Consider the following 21524-nt stretch of genomic DNA (forward strand, 5'->3'; position numbering starts at 1 on the left):
CAGACATTTTGTTTCTTTTTACCTTTAAATTTCTACCGAAAATATAATGGATTCATGGATTTTTTTTTTTTTCCCAGTGTCTGAATAACCAACAGGTAATTTTGCCAATCTGGAAGTGAGGTACCCGACCCCAAGTATAACTGTTAGTGGTATGACTCTTCCGTTTTGTTTTTCAGGAAAGGAAAAGAAGTACCCCCGTCCTTCAAACAGTTCTTCAGTAGCTCTCTGTCTCTGATGCAGCTCAACCTTTCAGGCACAAAACTGTCTCCTGAGCCGTTAAAGTGAGTCGTTAATTCATTTTCTCCAGAGCTTTTAACATTCAGTTTGTTATTATGAATGTGCTTAAGGGAAGGGAAGAAGAAGACACGTAATCCTAATGCAGGCCAAGCAGATGAAAACGGCTTTCTCACTTTGGGGCACAAAAGGAAATCACATTCTTTTTTGAGTACATTGTGCTCTATTGATATTATTTCATCTTCTGTGGAAAAACAAGAATCTTTGGGTTGTGGCCTTGGCAGTTGTCACTGATCTGTGAAAGTTGTGTTCCCAGGTACCACTGCCTTTATGTTAACCTCTGTTAAGCCCACTTTAGGTATTTTCGTGTGTGTGTTCTAGTCAATATTTCTTCTCCATATTTCTCCTAGCCATAATAAACTCTACACAGTGTGTATGCAGCAGAATCAGTTTTTAGATGCTTTAGTTCCTGAATTACTTAGGTCAGTAGACGCTGTCTGTTTGGTGTGTTGACTTGGCAGTCAACTTAGTTAATGGGTTAATATCCCTAGCGGTGAGGTTAAACTCTTTGAAATAAAGTTTGAGGGGGCGCCTGGGTGGTTCAGTCAGTTGAGCGTCTGCATTCAGCTCAGGTCATGATCTCAGGGTCCTGCAATCGAGCCCCGTGTCAGGCTCCCTGCTCAGTGGGGAGTCTGCTTCTCCCTCTGCCTGCCACTCCCCCTGCTTGTGCTCTCTCCCTCTCTCTGTCAAATAAATAAATAAAATCTTAAAAAAAAAATTAAAAAAAATAAAGTTTGAGGATAATTTGTCATCCTTGAAATTTCTGTTCACCATTGCCAGAAATAATCAGAAGGGCTATAGAATCAAATTCTCTACAAGTCTAAAAAACATATTTTCAGGTAGTTACAAATATGTACAGGTCGCATGCTCTCAAATGCATGCACAGATTTCTCCTTTCCCTAGTTGGCATGTAAATCAGCATTTAATTTTTCCCTTGTAATTTGTATGACATGTTAAAATCAGTGTCTTCTATTCATTTTACTAGAAAATTAATCTTTATCTAATTTGTGACTTGCCTTTTTTCTTTTTGAGAGATGTGAAATTGATAGCAGTATCTCATATGGCAGCGTAAGACCAAAACAATGGATGTCTTTAAGGACAGTAGATCTAGTCAAGTGCTAAGAAAGAAATCCAATGGTATATGGCAGGCCTTTTCTTTTTTAAACATTGAGTTAATGTATTAGAGGTCTGTAGATGTAACAGCTCCAGATAGTAAAAGTCTCATGATGAGGCTGTTTGTGTGGATATCAGTCAAACTAACGGAATCAGTATTCTAAAGGGGGATCCATTAGAATTTAGTCATATTTACTTCATTCATTTGTTGAACTAATACTTACTGTGCATTTACAATGTGCCGGATATGAGGAGGGCACTGGGTAGAAAGCAGATCCAGACTTGATCCTTGCCGTCAGTGTACTGCTAAGAGATCTGCTTATTCAAAAGTTACTGACAGGTGCACAGTATTCCAGTTCTTTCAGTGTTCTTGATCCTGTGAAATACAGAGTAGCTCTTCATTGATTAGCATTAGTGATTTTATAGAATATTCCACACCACCACAACACTGGATTTTAATGTACTGTTTATTATAGAGACTTGCTGATAAAAATTATGCCTCGAAGTTATTTTGTAATTGTTAAATCTTGTGACCTGCTATTATTTATGTGAATATTTAATAGTGTCCTGTCAGTAATCTCTTCAGCTCTCTGTTTCACTTAATAAAAATCTTAGTGTGAGGGAAAAGGCTCCCACTTCAATGTTGACAGCAGTTGTGAGCAGGTATTGTGATTCCTAGTCTGGAGTTGAGGAAATGGAGGCCCCAGAAGCTCAGTAATTTAACCAAACTCATGGTCGCAGGTCGGGTTTCTTGGGAAGCAGACTTTGAGATGGAGCATAGCATGTAGGGGACGGAGACTTGGATTTTCTACCCCGTGTTGATCAGTCCTTGGTATAGTCTGCCTCTGGAAGGATGTGGCCTGGGGGAGGCACGTTTCTTTGGCCGAGGTCGTGCCTCGGAGGAGGACTGACTGCTGAGGGGGTTCTGGGAGGCTCATCGTGGTGCCCACCAGTGGCCACGGGCTCCCGACGTGCCTGCCCCACCACCTTCCCCGACACCAAGAGGGGCAGACGGAGACCCTAGCTTGTTGAGGGGTTGGAGGTCAGCAGCCATAAGAGAATATGCTAAAGCAATGCAAATGGTTTTGAGAGAAACCTTCTAAGTTTGGGCATCACAGTGTTCTGCAGAAGTCCCCCACAATCTGGGGCTTCTTCAAAAACGACCAAAGACTATGACCGCTTACTTCATAGCTGTGCTTTTTCCTTGCAGACTTGTCAGGCCACAGAGGTTTTAGTAAAGAACATGGTGACATTGTTCCTTGTGTTTCCTAAAATCTTCAGTGTGGTTCTCCTGCGTCCTGAGGATGCTCCTTGCTCCTGCGTCACGCAGAGCGAGGCCTGAGGTCCTGTTTACTGCTCATGCTGGCACTTTCGCTTTCTTCCCCCTTGTCCCTGCTTCCCTGTGCCCTTCCTTGCTCCCTGTCACATGGCCCCCCTTCTCCCCATCTCCCGGGCTGAAGATTTTTAAGAAACCTATTACATGAGCTTCTCAGAAATGCTAAGTAGCATCACATATCCAGAGCTGGCGAAATATAATACAAATTCTTCTCTTAACCAGTGTTGCAGTAATGATGGAGGATTGGAAAGGACAATCGTTAAGGCCGTTTTTCCATCACTGCATGAAAAGTAACAACGCTTCCTGCTGTGGAGCTTTCCCCGGTGTGAGCTAGGCTTAGTCATTGTTCCCTTTGGTTTTGTTTTACGGTTGCTTTGGGTTCTTTGTATTTGCCAGTCTGAGGAGCTGTTAGATCTTCATGACTGGTTTTCGGTACTGTCCTTAAATATCTGAAAGCGCACCATTGTTTCCTTGGCCTTAATCTACCTGTCAGGCGAGCAGGAAGAATTTCCCTTCCACGTAAGCATTGTAAGAATAGAGTGTTAAAATATGTGGCTGGGTTCTGGAAACTGAGCACATATTAGAACTCGAAGGGACCTCTTTGGGAATGTGCTGACTGTCCCATTTTGCTGATGAGCACCCGAGAGAGAGAAGAGTGATGTGTGACATCCTGGGAGCCACCCTCTGTGGGTACAGAGCCAGGACCTTGGCACTGGCCTTTGGGTTCTCCATGTCCTAGGCGCTTTCGGCGGCCCAGTACTGCCCCCAAGAAGGAAAGGGGGTGGGGGAAGCACTTGTTGGGGAAAGAGAAGCAATTTAATAAGTAATAAAGCAGGAGCATGCGCACAGATGAGATCTGCCCGGCCTTTCTCATCAGCCAGTGTTTAGAAGAAGGGACTGGTGAGCTGGGTTGAAGGAATGAGAAGAAAGGCACTGCCCCCCTCCAGCACTATTTCCTGGGAGCAGCCCAGCTCGTGGGCCCCATGTGCACCGTGGGAGCTCTCTCGCTCAGTGGGTGGATGAGACCAGAGTCACTGGAAGGGGGCATCCCAGGGACTAATGTGAAAGAGGTGCCTTCCCACCTCACCCTCACCCTGGGGGATTTGTGGAATATATGGGGCGGAGAATATGGGAACACTGAGAATCAGTAGTCCCCTGAGGAGCCGGTGCCTTGGGTCCACCCCTGCCTCCCCAGTACTCGCTCCTGTCTGCCTGTCTGACAGTGGTGTGCATGCGCGCGCGCGCACATTGTCCTTGCCGGAGAGCGGGAGCCCTCTGATGCTCACCTGTGTGTTCCTCCCGGGGCCCGGTTGAGGTCTTTGATCCCTTCGGCGTGATTGACGGTTGTGTGTGCCTGTGTGAAATTGTTGCGTCAAGCCTGCTGAAGGGTGTTAGGCTTTACAGGACTGACTTGAGCAGGTGGAACCGATTCATTCTCTTAGAGACGCGAGCCACGTGATTAGTCCAGTCTCCTCAGCATGCAGACCAGAACATTCCTCTTCACGGTGGTGATGTGCTTTGCCCCATGACCAGCCTGTCATAGCTGGAGAGACAGGCAGGATCCTGGACTCAGACTCCGGAATTGGGCCTTACCTCCCATGCTCTTGTCTTCCTACCTCCTGCTGTAGATGCTGGGGAAAAAAAAAAGAACAAAACAAAACACTCTCTCCGTAGACGGTAATTTCTGGTCCTGGATACAGCAGAGCCTGACTCCCTCCTAACCTATTCCTTAGGGAAAACCAATGTGATTTTGCTACTCTAATAACAATTGCCTAATAATTTTCTAAACAATATTAAAGGTGTTCTCAAGCAGATGCAGGTGGGCATTGATCTGTGATGAACACCGTTTAATTTCAGGGTGCAGTTAGGGGTACTGTTGGTTTACAGAAGAATGTTACAGCGTCAGTTCTCACTGTGTCTGAGAGGAAGAAATGCAGTTGGCATTCTAAAAGCTGACATGGTGCTTGGTGCTTGACCTTTTCTGGGCTTTATTCAGCGTGCGAACATATTTTGGTGCAGCCTATGGAATCTGTGTCTAATGTGTGTGTTTTCTCCCCTCAGAGCGCTGTTGCTGGGCCTGGCTTGCAATCATAACTTGAAGGGGGTTTCTCTTGATCTCAGCAACTGTGAGGTAAGAACATGTTCAGACTGCAGGATGGGAGAGATTATGATAGCCTCAAAATTGCTTTGCCTCTTTCCCGGAAATTGTGATGCTGTGAATCCAGAGGGTATAAATGAAGCAGAAAAACACACATTTTATAGAAGTTTCTGAGGTTCTGTATTTTGCAAGTTTTATCTACAAACAGCCACAGAACGCCATTCAGAAAGCATTCAAGTGTGTTTTTAATGACTTGGGTTTTTTTTTTTTTTTTTTATTCATTCTTAGCGCCAGTTGCTTAAGTATTTTATGATGAAGGCTTGAGATACAAAAGCCATAGACTAGCCTTACCGTTATGAAAAATGCAATGTTCTGTGTCCCTCACAGGGGACAGACGCGTGTAACCTGACTTGGATTCAGAGTGTGTGCAAGAGAATGACTGTCTTGTCATTCGCCTAATTTTTTAATGTCTCGATTTAAAACAGGAAAATTAAGATGCTTCTCAAAATTACAGCAATTCCAGACCCTTCCTAAGAACACCAAGATAATTTGAGACTAAGAGCCTCTACATTTTAGAGGGTACCTGAACTTTTAGTCTTGAGACTTTCAGTTTGTGCGGAGACCAGAAAGAAAAGACCCAGGTACAAGCCACACGGCCCCTTCAGAGCCTGACTTTACTCGGCACGTCGTGCGTGGTTCCTTCTTATCAGGGCTGGAGGTGATGTCCCTTCATTCCCGCTCCTGGGCCTTTCTGCCCACTCTTCTCTCCTCCTGCCACACACTTGCCATTGTCCTTCTTCCCCAAGGCTCCCCTCTCCGAGGATCTAGCTCAAGTCCCGTCTCCTCCATGCCTGCATCAGACTGCTGGGCTTCGATCCGAGTTTGGTCTTTACTAGCTATGTGGTCCTGCGTGAATTAGACGAGACTGCGAGATCTCAGTGTATGCATCTGCAAGATGCAGCAACATTAGTGCCTCTCCCAGTGGCTCACTATGGGGTTGAGAGGAGCTGTGCTTCGCAAAGCGCTTCCTGGGGCATCTGGGACATGTAAGGGTTATTTGCTTATTTGCATGGTTATTTGCGCGGTATAAACAACCGTGTTGTTTATCTGTCTGTAGAATTTCCCCCCTGACTGACTGCTTCAGCCCTTGGCGATCTTGTTCTTTTCTGATTGTCTGGTACTTAATGATGGTGACGTGCATTTGGACAGTGACCCATAGGGTGTCCTGCGCAACTGTTCGATTAGCACCTGTGTGCTCTCCTTGCTAGGCTGTAACTTTCCGGAAGATACTATTTGTGTCTTACTCATTTTGTGTTTCCCTTAGCTCCTAACAAAATGCCAGGTACCAAGCCTCACACTAAATACTGAAGATTGATGCTTTACCTCTTTGAAAGTTCTAGAAACTGACAAGTTTGAAATCATACCATGTAAATTGTTAGTGCAGGATTTTTTTTTTTTTTTTGTTTTTTGAACTGGGGTTAATACCAGCTGTGTGCGATTTACTAGTCATTTTGTTTGGAAAAAAGAAAAGCCAAAAGGAACAAAAAACAAAATCCACAAAACCCCTAAAAAAGTGCACTGTCAAATTTTCATGTGTAAATCAGCGTTCTTTTTTTTTTTTTTATAAGATTTATTTATTTTAGAGAGAGCACAACTGGAGGGGCAGAGAGAGGGGGAAAGAGAATCTCAAGCAGACTCTGTGCTGAGCACAGAGCCCAATGTGGGACTTGATCTCACAACCCTGAGATCATGAACTGAGCCAAAATCAAGAATTGGACACTTAACTGACTGAGCCACCCAGGCGCCCCCAGTGTTCTTTTAGTTATAAAGACAGATCATATAACAGAAACCAAGTCTGGAAATACGAATTAATTGCTTACCGATACTTTCTTACGGGACCTGGCAGTAATAAAAACTTTTGTCTGGGGGCAGGAGTAAGAAGAATGGGGATAGGAAGGGTTATTCTATCAAAAAAAGCAAATTGGTATAAACTTGATTGCTCTACTAACTCACACTACTGAATGACCCAGATGTTTTACTTTCCTCATTAAATATAGTGACTGCTCTCAGTACAACATCTTCCGTTTAATTCTGTGATCACAATGGGAAGGGACGTAAGTGCTCATCTGGTGCCCATACTTACAGATGGAGAAAGCAAGTTCTAAAGAAGCTGAAATAATCCGGCTTACTAATGGCAGAGTCATGATGAAAGTATGCTTTCCTGATTGTTATTAATTATGTGGGTAATTATTAGAACATCAAGTATGATTAGACATTTTCTTCTCAAATAAGTTGTCAGGTGCCATATGCCCAAAGAAGACTGTGTTATATCACTGTGTAGCTTGTTCTTTAAACTCCTTTGTGATCCGACTGGGAGTAACTTTAAAAGACAGTTCTATTTGGCGAACTGATAAAATTGACATTTTTATAGGTCAGAAATGGCAGGCTGTTGGCAATTTCATATGGTTCCACCCAATGTCTCCTAGACTTTTCCTTTATAATTTTTTTTCTTATAAGGCAGGAATCCAGATCAAATGATTGCTCTCTGATGGTAGGGTTGGCCATTACGATGATGATAATTGCAACTTCCTTTTGGCCATTCGTTCATGGATTCTGTGATGCAGTGGTACTGCTGAGAGATGGGGACCCTCCAGACTACCTTGGTGCCATGTTCTCCCACCATCTTAATGCTTGAATCACAGTCCCAGGGGCCACATTTATAAAGTCACCTTATATTGCTGCTCATGGAAATTGGTGAAACACCAAATTATTTTTCTAAATTAAGGCGTCTTATCACATTTTTCTTCTTACAGACAGGTGTCCAAATCTAACTAGGTTTCACTTTGCTCCTCTCCACGATAGAGTAAATCTCTCCGGTAAAGGTGTTAGGGGTTGTGATATTGTTTGTGTAGAATGCTTGGCCATTTGAGTATTAACTGCTAACCCTTTTAATGATTTGACACTTCAGAGTTTAGGTAGTGCTCTCAGAAAAACTCTTTTGCCGACTTGGAAGTTTAAAATTCTGCATGTGTCTATTTTTTCCTGTTCATTCTCTCTTTAGCCATAGTAGACACAATCCCCTCTACCCTGAGCATGCCAATCAAAATCATGCAAGAATTCAGCACTTCACGCTCCCTTACGATTAGCTAAATTTCCCCACCTGTGGTGGTGGGGATGAAACTTCTCCCTGACACCAGGTCATCTTGGAAGTCATTTCCACAGGGGTGACTGACGAGGTGAGGGGCTGACCTGAGAAGAGTCACCTGTCGAACGTATAATACTGGACAGTTTCTGATGTGGGCACTCAACAGGTTCATCCTCCCCTAATGATGCCTTTCCTACAATAGTCTACCCCAGCCATGGCAGCAAAGAACAAACGTGAAATACCGTGAAGTCTTTGTATATTTATAAGTAAATAGTTCCTTTTATTTACAAAATAGCTACTTGCCACTGGTTAATTTTAAAATCAGGTTTGTATGGGTGTTACAGAAGATAAATGGCCATCATCTAAGATGGTGGTTGAGTTTATTGGGAGGAGAGAGGAAAGTAACTTTCAAGTCAGAATTGTTTATAGAGATGGAAAAGGGGCTATGATCAATGGTATTGTAATAACGTTGTAGGGTGTCAGATGGTGACCACACTTATCATTGTGAGCATTTAATGTATTGAATTGTTGAGTCACTGTATTATACACCTGAAACAAATATAACACTGTGTGTCAACTATAGTTGAGTGTTTTTTTTTTTTTTAAGTGTCTACATAAGAAGCTTGGTTTAAGCAAATGATTTTTGGTTTTAGCATTGCTGCTTCCTTCACTGTTCATGCTCACCTGTCCCGGTGAGTTGTCCCTGTGGTTCTCAGAGTATTTCTGTATTTCCTTGAGAGAGGCATTTCACGTTCATCAGTTTGAATGAGAACGGAGATTTATACTTAATGCTATTAAAAATAAAAGTACCATGCTGGTGTTTACAAACTGTGGAGTTGCTTTCCTCCAATACAAACTTCATTGTTCTTTGGAAACCTAAATCCTAAATTTGAGGCTGCAGTCTTCTGATCTGTGAGGGCTAAGTTAATAAGTACTGAAATTAAGCTTTCATTTATACATAACGTCTCCACTTAGAGAAAAAGAACACCTGCGTTCCTTAAGGTGTCCCCCTTGAAATATGTTACCAGTTCATCTTCTTTCCCTTGGTCTTTTCAGTACCCACAAGGGGAAACCTCTCTAGGAAAAGGATTACAAGTAGTCATGGGAGACAAAAGGGGGTCACTGCAAAGGGTGGGTACTTTGGAATCAGAAAGGCGCCCTCTGAAACCTGGCTCAGCCACTTGGCTTGCCTTCCTTCAGCCTTTGGTTCTCACCTGTGGAATGGAGATTTTAAGTTGGTGGGACGGTATTTGGCACCGTGCCGAGCCCGGCGCATGCGGGCCGTAATTTGGGAGGGGAGAGAATTACTACAGTGAAGCCTTACTTTGAATGTCAGAGTTCACAGCATGGGTCAGCATGGCCTGTCTGAAAAATTTTTACTTAGAAGCCATATATATGTTCTGCCTTTTTTGAAACATTTTTGGGAATTGCCTTCAAAGCTATTTTAAATCTTTCAAGAAGAATTAGTCTCATCCATTTTATAGTCATACCTGATTTCGAACACAAAACCGTATCACCCTCTATGGCCCAACTTGTCTCTGAATGGCCTGTGGCTGATCCTAATTCACTCTCAAAGGGTAAGGATGGTAAGGATTCAGCATCCGTGTGGATGTTCAAAGAAATGCGTTCCATTGCCCTCAAAGTTAGTTCCAAAAGAAGCATTTCAGAACTGTTTTATATGGTAGTAGTGAAATTGGCATGTGGATGTATTCTCCCCACGTGCCTGTCTACCTGAAGGGAGGCCGTGGGTCTGTCATTTTGTCCTGTGTTGAGAACTCTTTTTCACAGTCCTCCTTCAGGAGAGTAGGTAAGTGCTGCAACTGAATTCTTCCACCTCACTCTCCTTCCAAGTGAGAGAAAAATCTCTGAGGCTTCAAAGGAGACGCAAAGGCTAATCACAGCTGAGAATTAGGTGTAGATCTGGGTGTAGAGTTAATTCTTTTAAGGAGAAACTTCCCTGCACCTCATTCCACAGTTCATGGCAAGATGCTCTGATGATATGTAGAAAGAGGAGCCCCGAACACTAAAATTTGTAATGAGTAGACATTGCTGCAAGCGAATAGGAACTTCTGAGGCAATTCCGTCTGACTTGACAGTGCTTCACCCGGCTTTGAGGTGCGAAGGCAGGTGTGCTGTGTGTGTGTGGGGGGGGGGGGTTCTAACCGTAGAACCCCCCCACGGATCAGTTTCCCGTTGGGCCCCTGCGAGTGGGATGCAAAGCGGAAACTGTTGTCACAGCAGGAAGCATATTGGAAGCAATATAAAACACACAACTGTTTGCACCTAGAAAATGACTGTTTATATCTAGTTTCTTAGGTTCTGAATTTCCTTTTGGCGTCAGATCCTGCTAGCAAGAGGACAGTTTGAACCCGATCTTGTCAAACCACTTTTGTCCTTTGGAGAAACCTACGCTATTCACAGTTTTAGGCGAGAAAATTTCCCAGGATAAAAAATATTTTTTAATTGCAATTGGGACCCCTGTAGAAGAACAGTGATAATTTGGGGAGTTATTTTATTTTTAAATCTGTAATATTTGCCACATCTTTTTAAATGGCAAGTGATCTTGAAGAAAGAAAATGAATGATTTTTTTTTAAAGGTTTTATTTATTTAAGAGGGAGAGAGAGCGCGAGCGTGGGGTGAGCAGGAGAGGGAGAGAAGCAGACTCCCAACTGAGTGGGGAGCCTGACACGGGGCTCGATCCCTGGACCCTGAGATCCTGACCTGAGCTGAAATCAAGAGTCAGACGGTCAACTGACTGAGCCCCCAGGTGTGCCCCAAAGGAAAATGAATTTTCCAAATAAAAGTTCTGTCTAGATTTTAGTTTTCCTTGCTTCTCTTGTCCCCATTATGGCTATTTGAGTATTAGATGCAGCTATTCACTTAGAACTATGAGTAACACCTGAAATGTTCCACCATTCTCGAGTGAGAGTTCACTTCTCTGTGGAAAGAAATGTGAGTTTATTTTTTAACTTTTCAAAAAGTATTCAGTGATTCAGTCACATTGATTCCTCTTTGATCTTGCTTTCTTTTAAATAAGGCTAGTGTGTGGGATCCAAATGAGGGTAATTTAAAAACCAGTTTTACACGCACACATGTAGACACAGCCTCTAATTATGCAAATTCATTTAAAAGGATTTTCATTTACAGTAATGGAAAAGCTTTTACTGTTTTGGGAAAGCTTTAGCTTTGGGGGAGTTTTAGGCATCTAATAACTTGTGAATTCAATTGAATGTTCTTGGTAACTGAGGATCAGTTATTTTCTTAAATTTTTGATTTTGGTTTGGGGAGCAGATTTTAGTTGGAAGTGTTTTTCTGACTCTTGCTTTTTTACATGGTATATTGATAAAGGCTTCAGCTTCTCTATTCTGTTTACTGCTGATAACGTGTTTTCATTTTTTCTCCTTGGGCTTTCCTTAGCTTGGCCACTGTGTAAGTACTTTATGAATCAAATTAGGGTCTGTGGATATATTTGATTGTTTTTTAGCTATTGGAAAATGTTAGTTTTATGGGTATATGCTACAAATATTATCAGTCAAGAGTATTTGTAAAATAAACAGAATTGAGCACTTAAATGTCACCTGTATTTTCCATATCTGTAAATGGAATATTTTTACTGTACTTTATAATATTAACAAGTAGAGATTTTCTTGTAGAAATTTTACTACTCAACAGAGACATCACTAACAGCAAATAATCAAATTGTGGAGACTTAGGCACTTATGTTTATCTTCTCAAAAGTGTCATTTTTTCATGCTCTGAATATCAAATTATATTTCTTCGAAGTGTTTGCCTGAAATATTTTTTGCTTTAACTTTGACGTAGTCTGAATGTACATTCACTTCTTCGAGTATTAACAAGCTGTGATCTGAAGTCATGCTTCTCAAAACTATTTGTGGTGAAAACCTGGTTGTTATTTTTTTTTTTAATTTCCATTTTATCATAAACCAGTACTTTTGTAAAAATACAATAAAAATATATAAAAAAGAGATTTAAAAAGACATAAAAAATACAAACCCTCATTTTTTTGTTATTAGATGCAACAAACCTAAAATGATTATTGCTAAGATTTCTAAAATATTTATAGTCAATTTCTGTACTTATTTTACCTAAGACCAGTAGCAAACTTTGCAGACTGCCACCTATCCGTGGACCACACTTTGAGTAGCATCTGCCAGGGCGAGTGTAGAGATGATGTGATGAAGCTGGGCTCGGGACATGTGGGTAGGCTCGAGAGTGCCTGGGAATAACAACCACATGTAGTAAAATACCTGCTGATTCTTGGCAATTGCTCCACACATTGGGTTATAAGCCCCTCAACTGTGGGGTTCATTGTTCTTGGTTTCCCTGGAGTGTGTAGACCAGCCTCCTGGGCAGGTGTGTCTCTGTGTGATATTCCCCTTTAGAGTTTACTTCGGGTCCCCCAGAGTAATCTGCTGTCACCGTAGAAAGTAGGGAAGGCTGAATTTAAATACCTCAACTGAAATACTCCTGAATAAAGAGCAATCCCAAAACTGCTTGACACCCAAGGAGCCAGGGGAATTGGCAGGTTTGGGCTCCAAGTACCATGAAAATATTGCATCTAAAATAGTGAAATAAGGATTCTTTAAAGTCTTACATCAAAACTTGCACAAGTTCTAGGGAGTAGCATTTTGCATTTTACACGTGGTATAGAAATTTAGATACATTTTAATTTTCTTACATCAATAGAGAAGCACTATGTTCCCTTAGTACATAATAGGTTCCCAATAAATGATAGTTTCTTTCCCTTATTAAATAGTAAGTTAGCCGGGCAAAGAGGCCATAGCTCAGGAAATTTGCATCCTTTATAATCCTTTACATATGGTAGGAACTCAAATAGTTGCTGAGTGGAGAATAAAAAGATATTCTGACCTCTGTAGATATGCTTTTGGTTTTGTGGGAAAAGATGCAAAGTATTGAGTCTTATAGGATGCCTGTCTCTTTAAATTAATGAGGTCATGAAGTGAGAATTAGTTTTGCTATAAGGCAACCATAATAATATTTTAAATTGATCTAAAATCTTTTTCTTCTGTGGCTCGATGAGTTTATACAAATCATTTTATAATCACCTTTCAGTGTTTACTTTGTAATCGTGAGACTGCACACCGTTTCGGTGGGAAGGCGGGCTGGGTCCTTCACGAAGTGGATGACAGTCAACAACACTTCATCTTCATTGTCTCCTTTGATTGTTTTGCTACTACTTGGTGGAGTTCTACCCTGAAATCTGGAATACTCAAACAAAATCCATATCAGTTTCCCATGTATAAAAGGGAATTGTTAGATTCCCAAAAGTCAGAAATGAAGACAGTTCTTGTGGGCTGGTAGAGGCTGGTTCCCCATGCTGACACAGAGTATGGTCTCCATCTTCTGTTTCTTTTTCTAGTGATTTCCAGAGTTCGGTGCTATGGGAAACAGTAGCAATGACTAGTGATTGGCTCTTTACCACTGATGGTAGCTATGGAGTTGATAAGAGTTCAGTTGTTCTTTGGCACCAAGTTGGAGACTGTATCTTCTGTTTTTAATTTTTTTTGGTTCCACGTCCAGTAGGTGACTGCTTCACCTTGTATGTGGTTTGTGTTTCTCCAGCTGAGATCAGGAGGTGCACAAGTATTAGAAGGCTGCATCGCCGAAATCCACAACATCACCAGCTTAGATATCTCTGATAATGGTAAGTCAGAAACCAGAAAAGAAACAGAAATATTATCTGAAGCAAGTTAGTAAGGGGAAAATAGAAAGCTCAACCTAGACAACACCTTAATGAATGTGTTATCTCACTTCTTGACCAATAGGGCTGTTAAGTTTAACAGAATTTATTTATGGAATAAGTCGATACCAAAAGTCTTGCTAAGTTGATGCCATGGCCAAAAATGCAAGAAAAGAAGTCAGTTAAAAAAAAAACATCATCAGAACATCAATAACGATCTTGATCTGACCTTTTGCATTCTTGGTGATAATAAAATAAAATCCTTGTTTATTTACTCAGAAACTTGTTTCATTAGCTTCACTTCTGCCAAATTACAGTAGCATGAGAGTTGGAGCCTGTTTAGTTCGCATAGTCAGCTGAAGTTACCTACCAGCAGACGGGATGTTAGAATCTTACACAATTGTGGGCAGAGGTGAGACTCCTCCTTTCCCTGTCCCTTGCTGAGAGAATGAATTTATCCCTGTGAAATAATAGGACATGAAAAGAGAGCAAAAAATTCCTTTGAAAATGAAAGATTAGAATCCCAGGGCTCTCGGGACGGTAGAGAAAGTCATCCAAGTTCATGTCACCTTTGCTTAATTGTGTTCCGGCTGAGAATTTATTTATACACATGTGTTTTGATTATCTGCTTACTCTGATTCTTTCCAGGTTTAGAATCTGACCTATCCACCTTAATAGTGTGGCTCAGTAAAAACAGATCAATACAACACCTGGCATTAGGCAAAAATTTTAATAATATGAAATCCAAGTAAGAGTTTTGAATTTTTTTTATATGATGATGAAAATAAGCAACCTCGTGAAAGCTTTTGATTTGATTCCCCTGTCCACATCTTTAAAATCTCTTTAGAAATCTGACACCTGTGTTGGACAACTTAGTGCAGATGATTCAAGATGAAGAATCGGTGAGTATTGTTTCTACCGAGTTAATGTTGCTACACTTTCAGATAATTTTATCTATATATACCATTTCTATTGTTTTTTTAATGGAATAAATATTTATGCTTTAGTACAGTTAAATAATGTATTTAGAATTGCTCGCTCTTCATTTCAACTCATTACTAAGCCTAAGAAAGTTGGTCACCCATCTTAAATTGCTTCTAGAGCTCTAGTGTCCTTCTTCTAGTTTTATTCCCTTCAGTTGCTCCTGGCCAAGACTTGGTTCTGGGTAAAGAAATTTAATTTTAAATAGTATCCTATTTTGCTGCCCTTTAAGGTGCATTAGAAAAAAGAAAAAAGATACATATTTTTAAGATTTATTTTAGAGAGAAAGAGAGAGAGCATGAACAGGAGGGGCAGAGGGAGAGGGAGAATTTCAAGCAGACTCTGCGCATAATGAGAAGCCGGATTCGGGACTGGATCTCATGACCCTGAGATCATGACCTAAGCCAAAACCAAGAGTCGGATGCTTAACTGACTCTGCCACCCAGGGGCCCTGAGAAAAAGATATTTTATGGACAAAGCAAGAAGCCCTCTGCTGTCAATTCCTTTAACTTAAACCCGGTGTATCTTAATATTTTGTACCTTACATTTTACTGATGCTCTTTAAAAGTTTGTCCATTACTTATTTTAGTCCTGTTTGGCCACCAACCAGCTTTTACAGTTCCTAAAACCCAAATCAACACGTATTCCTACGACAAAGACTCACATTATTAATGTTTTGTGATAGCTACTTTGTAGGTCATAAGAGTGATTTCCTCTATGAATCATGTGAGATAGGACACATTTTTAAAAAAGTGTCATTTTCCCTCTTGAGTTCATACAGGATAGTAGCAAATTCTATTAGGACTGTAAGCTAACTTTTCTGAGCAAGCTAAGGGGCGAGGAGAGGTGGAGACTGGAACTTTTCCTTGCTTCTCCTTGCCCACACTCTCTATATGGCTCTAACCTGGAGGGTGCGAGAAAATTCGGTTTTCCTGCCTCTTCGTTGTGTGGATATAATTTCCAACCTATGGACTAGAAATGAAACTCATTATTATTTAATGAATGTGGGCACTTCTCTCTGTCCTCATTTGGTAACACCTTGTTTTGTTACTTTTTTACTGGGTTATTAAAATTAGGGGCATAAATCAGAATTGATACGGTTTTGCATATTTAATTTGACTTTATACCACCCTGCTTTAAGTTTCTGATTTCACAGTCTTGGCCCAGTTTTAAGAGATTGAGGAAGCTTATATTGCAGAATCCCATTTGATATTCGTCCCCAAATACTTGTTTCTTAGTGCATATTTTAGGAAAATTTACATTTTATGAAAAATAGATTTTAAAAATTTCATGTTTTGCTTATTACATGAGGGTCTTTTGTTTCTGTAATTCCAAAAGTCTCTCACTTAAAAACAATGTTGATATTTAAAACACACCTCAAAACATATTTGCAGGTGGGAAAGTTTGCTATGTAAATGTGAATTCTGTCAAGTTACAAGTTTGCTGCTAATAATATACAGTGGAAAGAAAGCTCTTTATGTTCATGTCACTGAAAAGTACGTGGCTTTTTCAGAAAGCAATTACCTTCTATTTTTTCCTAGTTCTGAATTAGTAATGTGCAAAACAATTCAGAATGATTAGGAGCTGAGTCTTGCGACTCTAAAAATTCCACCAATAACTGACACAATTGGGCTGTCTTTTTATTTTATTTTTTAAAGGTTTCTACATATATAAAATCATCTCTTGCTTTGTACGTTTTGACCTTGTATTTATAGAGCCTGTCCTTTGACGGCCCGTGGAATACTGTCTTCGCCTCGTGTTGCACGTTGTATTTGGTTGGAAAACCTAGATGCCCGGGGCTCCAATGTCACTTTCAACTACAGACCGTGTTTGACAGGCCGTTGTGACTGGAGCCCTGGGACAGTAACGCGGAGGGGCCGAGATGCCAGGGAATCTTGTTTTGAAGTATTACACACAAACCCATGTTGTAACCAGTGGAAGGGAACATATTTCTCCTGGGAGTGCCTGTAGCAAGGAGACAGATTCTCAGATTAAGCATGTTCAGCTGTGAAAAGAAATAGTAAGATTTCAAATAGTAATATTGCATGGAAGTTCAACAAATCAAGAAGGGATGACCTTATAAATATGCATGCAATTCAGGCTCTTCTGTTTGCATTAATGACCCTACCTATTATGTTTAAGTGTTAACTGGGGTGTATTTGAGTTTGAATATAGTACTGGAATCCCTGCTTGCTAGCTTGGAGACTTGGCAGCTTTCCAGAATGAGGAAGAAGCCGTAATATATCATTTTTTGTAGTAGTTGAATAGAGATTATTGAAATGATGAGAGATGTGATTAGAGCTTTTTATTAAAGGAACCTTGCATTTGTTTTCATTTAAAACATTAAGGTTCCCGAGGCTGGAGCCTTTTAGTTAAGTTTTTTTTCCATTTCCTTGAGTGTGGGATTTTAACATTAACGCAACCTCCCTAAAGCTGCCTGCGTCTAAACATATGCAGGCTTTCTGGTATTCGGTGCCTTAGCACTTACCATGCCGTTTCATTTTAGAAATGTGATTCAAGTTAACAGATTACCTTTTGATTTTACCGTAGCTGTATTAGGTTTAGAAAGCATGGCCAAATTTGGACAGTAAGGATAGTAAGCGTGGTCACTTGGTGAAACTATAGTCACATGCATAATGCTGCTTGTGGGTAACTGAGTCTTGAAGCCATTGGTGCCCCCATCCCACCTCCTGCAGCCTTTTGGCAGATGAACCTTGAACAAATCAACGTCGGGTGGTTGAGTGGGTACAGACAGACGCCACGCAGCGTCTCCAGGTACATCTTGAGAGCCCGGATCCCGTGGGCCCTGGTGGAGCATAGATGGCCCTAGCTGCCATGTCCCCCTCCCTGTAATGTCAGCCTGTTTATGGAATAAGAATCTAGAACTGTGTAGTATGGCTGGGCCACTCAAGACCACCTGAAGCAACCCGGAAGACATCCAGGTCCCCCAGGGAAGACTGAGTTCTGACGGTCGGGGCCACATTGGTTCAGGTTCTAGAATTCTCCCTGCTTCATTCATTCCGTTCTGGCTGAACTCAGGAATTGCCAATTCAGATGCCTACGGGGCTGGTCTGGAGGCATAAACAAGTGTTTTGGGTCCAGACAGAACCTGCTTCTGGGCCACGTGGTCTACAGTCCCTGGCTGAAATGGACAGCAAGCGAGCTGGTTTGGATTCACCATCCAGCTTACGGCAATAAAAAAGTCACAGACGTTTGACGTTTTCTCTTTTTTAAGAAATTACATGTGTTCTGATTAGTACTTCTAAGATAAAACAGAGGACGACCATCAAAAGGATCAAGGATAAGCTACGAGGGGCCCAGAGCACAAAATCCATTCCGTTCTGTGACTTTCTAACTGTGTGATCTCGGTTGAGTCACTTAGCCTGTGTCTCATTTGGGAGATGGGGATAACAATACCGAGTATATAACACGTAAGTGTTGGGGGATTCTATGATTAATACATAAAAAAAGCTGGAATGGTGGTTAAGGATAGTATGTGTTCAGTAAATGTCAGCTATTACTAGTCTTGGCTGGCTTTTATTTTGCATTTGTCCTCTGCTAGTATTTTAAGATGTCATTTCACCTTGCATAAAAATAGAAGGTAAAAAGGAAAGCGTAGCCGTACAGAAGCTCGGAAATTTCATGTGCTCTTCTTATTTATTTCTTCCTGTCCTGCACTTTTTTTTAAAAGATTTTTTTAAAATTTATTCGACAGAGAGAGACACAGCGAGAGAGGGAACACAAGCAGGGGGAGTGGGAGAGGGAGAAGCAGGCCTCCCGCCGAGCAGGGAGCCCGATGTGGGGCTCGATCCCAGGACCCTGGGACCACGACCTGAGCCGAAGGCAGACGCTTAACGACTGAGCCCCCCAGGCGCCCCTTCCTGTCCTCCACTTTAAAAGAGCTGGCAACTGCCACTCCAGGTGTCCTTCCACACTTCCCTTAGGAGAGCGGTGGCCAGTGTTCAGCACTGAAACCCAAGCTCTCCATGTGTATCCAGAACCTTCAGGTCCCATTCCTCAGCGTCTTTGAGCCAGAGTTTCAAAACGAGACGCTCGGGATGTGTGCAGCGGGTACCTCCCTGGTGATTCCCCATGAAACGGGTCATGGAGGGCGGAGGCTGCTTCCACCAGACCGTGTCACTGCTTGCTGCCCCTTGTTCCCTCCTCAGCCCCTGCAGTCTTTGTCCCTGGCCGACTCAAAACTCAAGACCGAGGTCACCATCCTCATCAATGCCCTGGGAAGCAACACCTCTCTGACCAAAGTGGACATCAGTGGGAACGGGATGGGGGACATGGGAGCGAAGATGCTGGCCAAAGCCCTGCAGATCAACACCAAGCTCAGGTACGCGGGTCAGGCACTTGGCCCCGAGACGAGGATGCTCGCCCTAAGGAGGGCCCTAGAAAGCTCTGGAAGAGATTCTGGCCCCCCAGCATTGGAGAGCCGGCGACCGTTTCAAGTCTTTTGTCAAAATATCCTGGGGATGGCAGGGGGCGTCCCAAAGTTAGACATTGTGATTCCTGCGAGCTGTTGTCTTACAGATTTCCACTGTGGTATAAAACCCAAGTGAGAACTGGGCAGCGTCCTGTTTCACGGTGTTGGCAGCTGTGAGGGGAGGGGCAGTGAGCAGAGCCAGGAAGACGGAAGGTCCAACACGAGGGCCTTCCCTGTCCTTGGCTGTGAGCCCGTCACCTCCCCTCCCCCACTGCTGCCGATATAAAGACTTAAAACCCTAGGGACGCAGGAGGTGCCTTGGTTAAAGGCAAGTTCATGCTGGGTGCTAACTATTCTGTGTAGTGGTTTTCAACCACTTGTAGAGTTTCCCAAGTGTGGCTTTTCTTAAGGACTGGCTACTTGGTAACCACTGTTATTAAGGACCACATTACCATCCATCCTTTGGAGAGATCCAGTTGCTCCCGAGTCCAGCAGTCTGGTAAACGAATATTTAATTCACATTGCTCTTCAAGGGGCTCTTTCCTGATGTTTCTGGATACTTCCCTTGCCCTCCTGAACTTTCTGTCTACACTGAAGCCAAAAACTGCAGTAATTTCTCTGAAGGTCAGAGTGTATGTAAAGAAAGTCCTTGAGATCAAGAAGGGAAAGCCATTAGAGGTGTGATTCTTGGATCAGACAAATAAAAACTGCTTCATGTGGCAGGTGAATCAACAGACACCAAAATACCTCTGAAGTGCTCACATTCTGAAAGTGAAATAGTACTTTTCTTCCAAAATAGATTGTGTTTAAAAAGTAAACAACATCTATTTATGGAAACCAAGGGTTTACCAGCAGAGTGAGAACTTTCTGGGTTGGCTGATCATACCATGTCAGGGCAATGATGAAAACAGAAGACAGACTCCTTTTAGTTACTTAGGATGGACAAAAGTCTCAGGACCCGAACTTCTTTGTGCTGGACAAGGGATTTTTAGCATCTTTTATAAGCAGCTCTAGCTTCAGACATGAGTACTAGAATACTATTTGGAGAATATCAGAGAAATTAGGTTTCAGAGTTTCCTGGCTGCAAAGCATCAGGTAACATCATGGCAAGTTAATGAGTATGCTGTGGCTTTTATTGTGTTTTTTTGGTACTTATATGAGCAGTAAATGGGTTAAGAATGTAATGTTGGAGGACATGCTCATCCTTGCTGTATCTAAGTTGATGTAATTCCTTGCCTATCATGCAAAAATACCTAGATGATGTGGTCTACAAGAGATTCATTTTCAGTAGGAGAATCATTTCCTCGATCCCTAAATGTCTGATCATTTATGTGACTTGGTTTTCCGACAGGACTGTCATATGGGACAAGAACAACATTACCGCACAAGGCTTTCAGGATATAGCTGTTGCTATGGAAAAGTAAGTTTTAATTGGGACTTCTGTCTGGGAGAATACAAAGAAACCAATGGTGTCTGTGTTACCTATGGTGTGATGGAGGTAGCAATGAATTTGGATCCAGAAGATCTGGGTCTGAGTTAGCCAATGCTCCCCAGCCATGGGACCCGGGAAAACGTGGACGTTGTTCTGGCGTGAGTTTCTTAGTCTGTCCATGAGGCAGAGATGCACCATCGTCATGAGGATTAAATGAGATCATGGTGGAGGGGCCACATGATGGTCACCTGGCTTTTCCTTGTGGTTTCACATTCTCTTTCCATCGGGTCTTGTCTTTTTTGCCAATTGTGACAACTTAGAATATAGTGGAGAGAAGAAAGCTGAGCTCCAGACAATAAACCTGAAATCGATGGACGGCAGGCTAACTTATTGCTGTCAAAGGCTTCTTTATTATTTATTACCATAGTAACTAAAGCCTGCAATTATTGTTTATTGTCGAATTTACTTTCCTGGTAAACAAAACGAGGCAATAACATGAAGATGGCTGGAAGAAATTCTAGAAATTTGGTTCTTTTTGAGCTCTTCAGTCCTCATACTGTATTCTGAAGGCAGAGATGATCAAAGAAGGTTTACAGCATTAGAAATGAGAGGTTACAAAATGTGGGTGGGAAATAAAGGGCTAGTAGCATAGAAGCTGGTCCCCTGGGGAAGGGATCAGGGAATGCTCATTTTGGTGTTTTTTCCCAGATTTCCCTTCATGCATGAGGCCTCCTGGGTGGAGCTCTCATGCCCAGCATGGTATCATGGATAAAACAATGAATCATGGAACACCACATCAAAAACTAATGATATAATGTATGGTGATTAACATAACATAATAAAAAAAAAACCTTAAAAACTCCTTAAAAGAGTTAAACTAAAAAAAAACAAAAACAAACCCTAGGCCTGGAAAAAAGAGCCCTCCATTCAGTCCCCGGCTCTGTCACCAGCAAGCCTATCCTCTTGAGCA

At 42.0% G+C, this 21524-nt stretch overlaps 1 protein-coding gene across 1 annotated transcript in view; it reads left to right on the plus strand.

Annotated features, from left to right (window-relative positions):
* The window catches only part of CARMIL1 (capping protein regulator and myosin 1 linker 1), a 318183-nt gene that overhangs the window by 190523 nt on the left and 106136 nt on the right, over positions 1–21524 (plus strand). Inside the window, exons 16-22 of the mRNA XM_025890957.2 lie at positions 177–281; positions 4805–4874; positions 13592–13673; positions 14358–14457; positions 14557–14611; positions 18860–19032; positions 20474–20542. Coding sequence (XP_025746742.1) covers positions 177–281; positions 4805–4874; positions 13592–13673; positions 14358–14457; positions 14557–14611; positions 18860–19032; positions 20474–20542 — 654 coding nt within the window. The remainder of the gene's footprint in view (positions 1–176; positions 282–4804; positions 4875–13591; positions 13674–14357; positions 14458–14556; positions 14612–18859; positions 19033–20473; positions 20543–21524) is intronic.

This window comes from Callorhinus ursinus, unplaced genomic scaffold, assembly GCF_003265705.2.
Source record: "Callorhinus ursinus isolate GAN/ISIS: 27379988/994484 unplaced genomic scaffold, GSC_fseal_2.0 scaffold26, whole genome shotgun sequence".
Taxonomy (NCBI): Eukaryota; Metazoa; Chordata; class Mammalia; order Carnivora; family Otariidae; genus Callorhinus; species Callorhinus ursinus.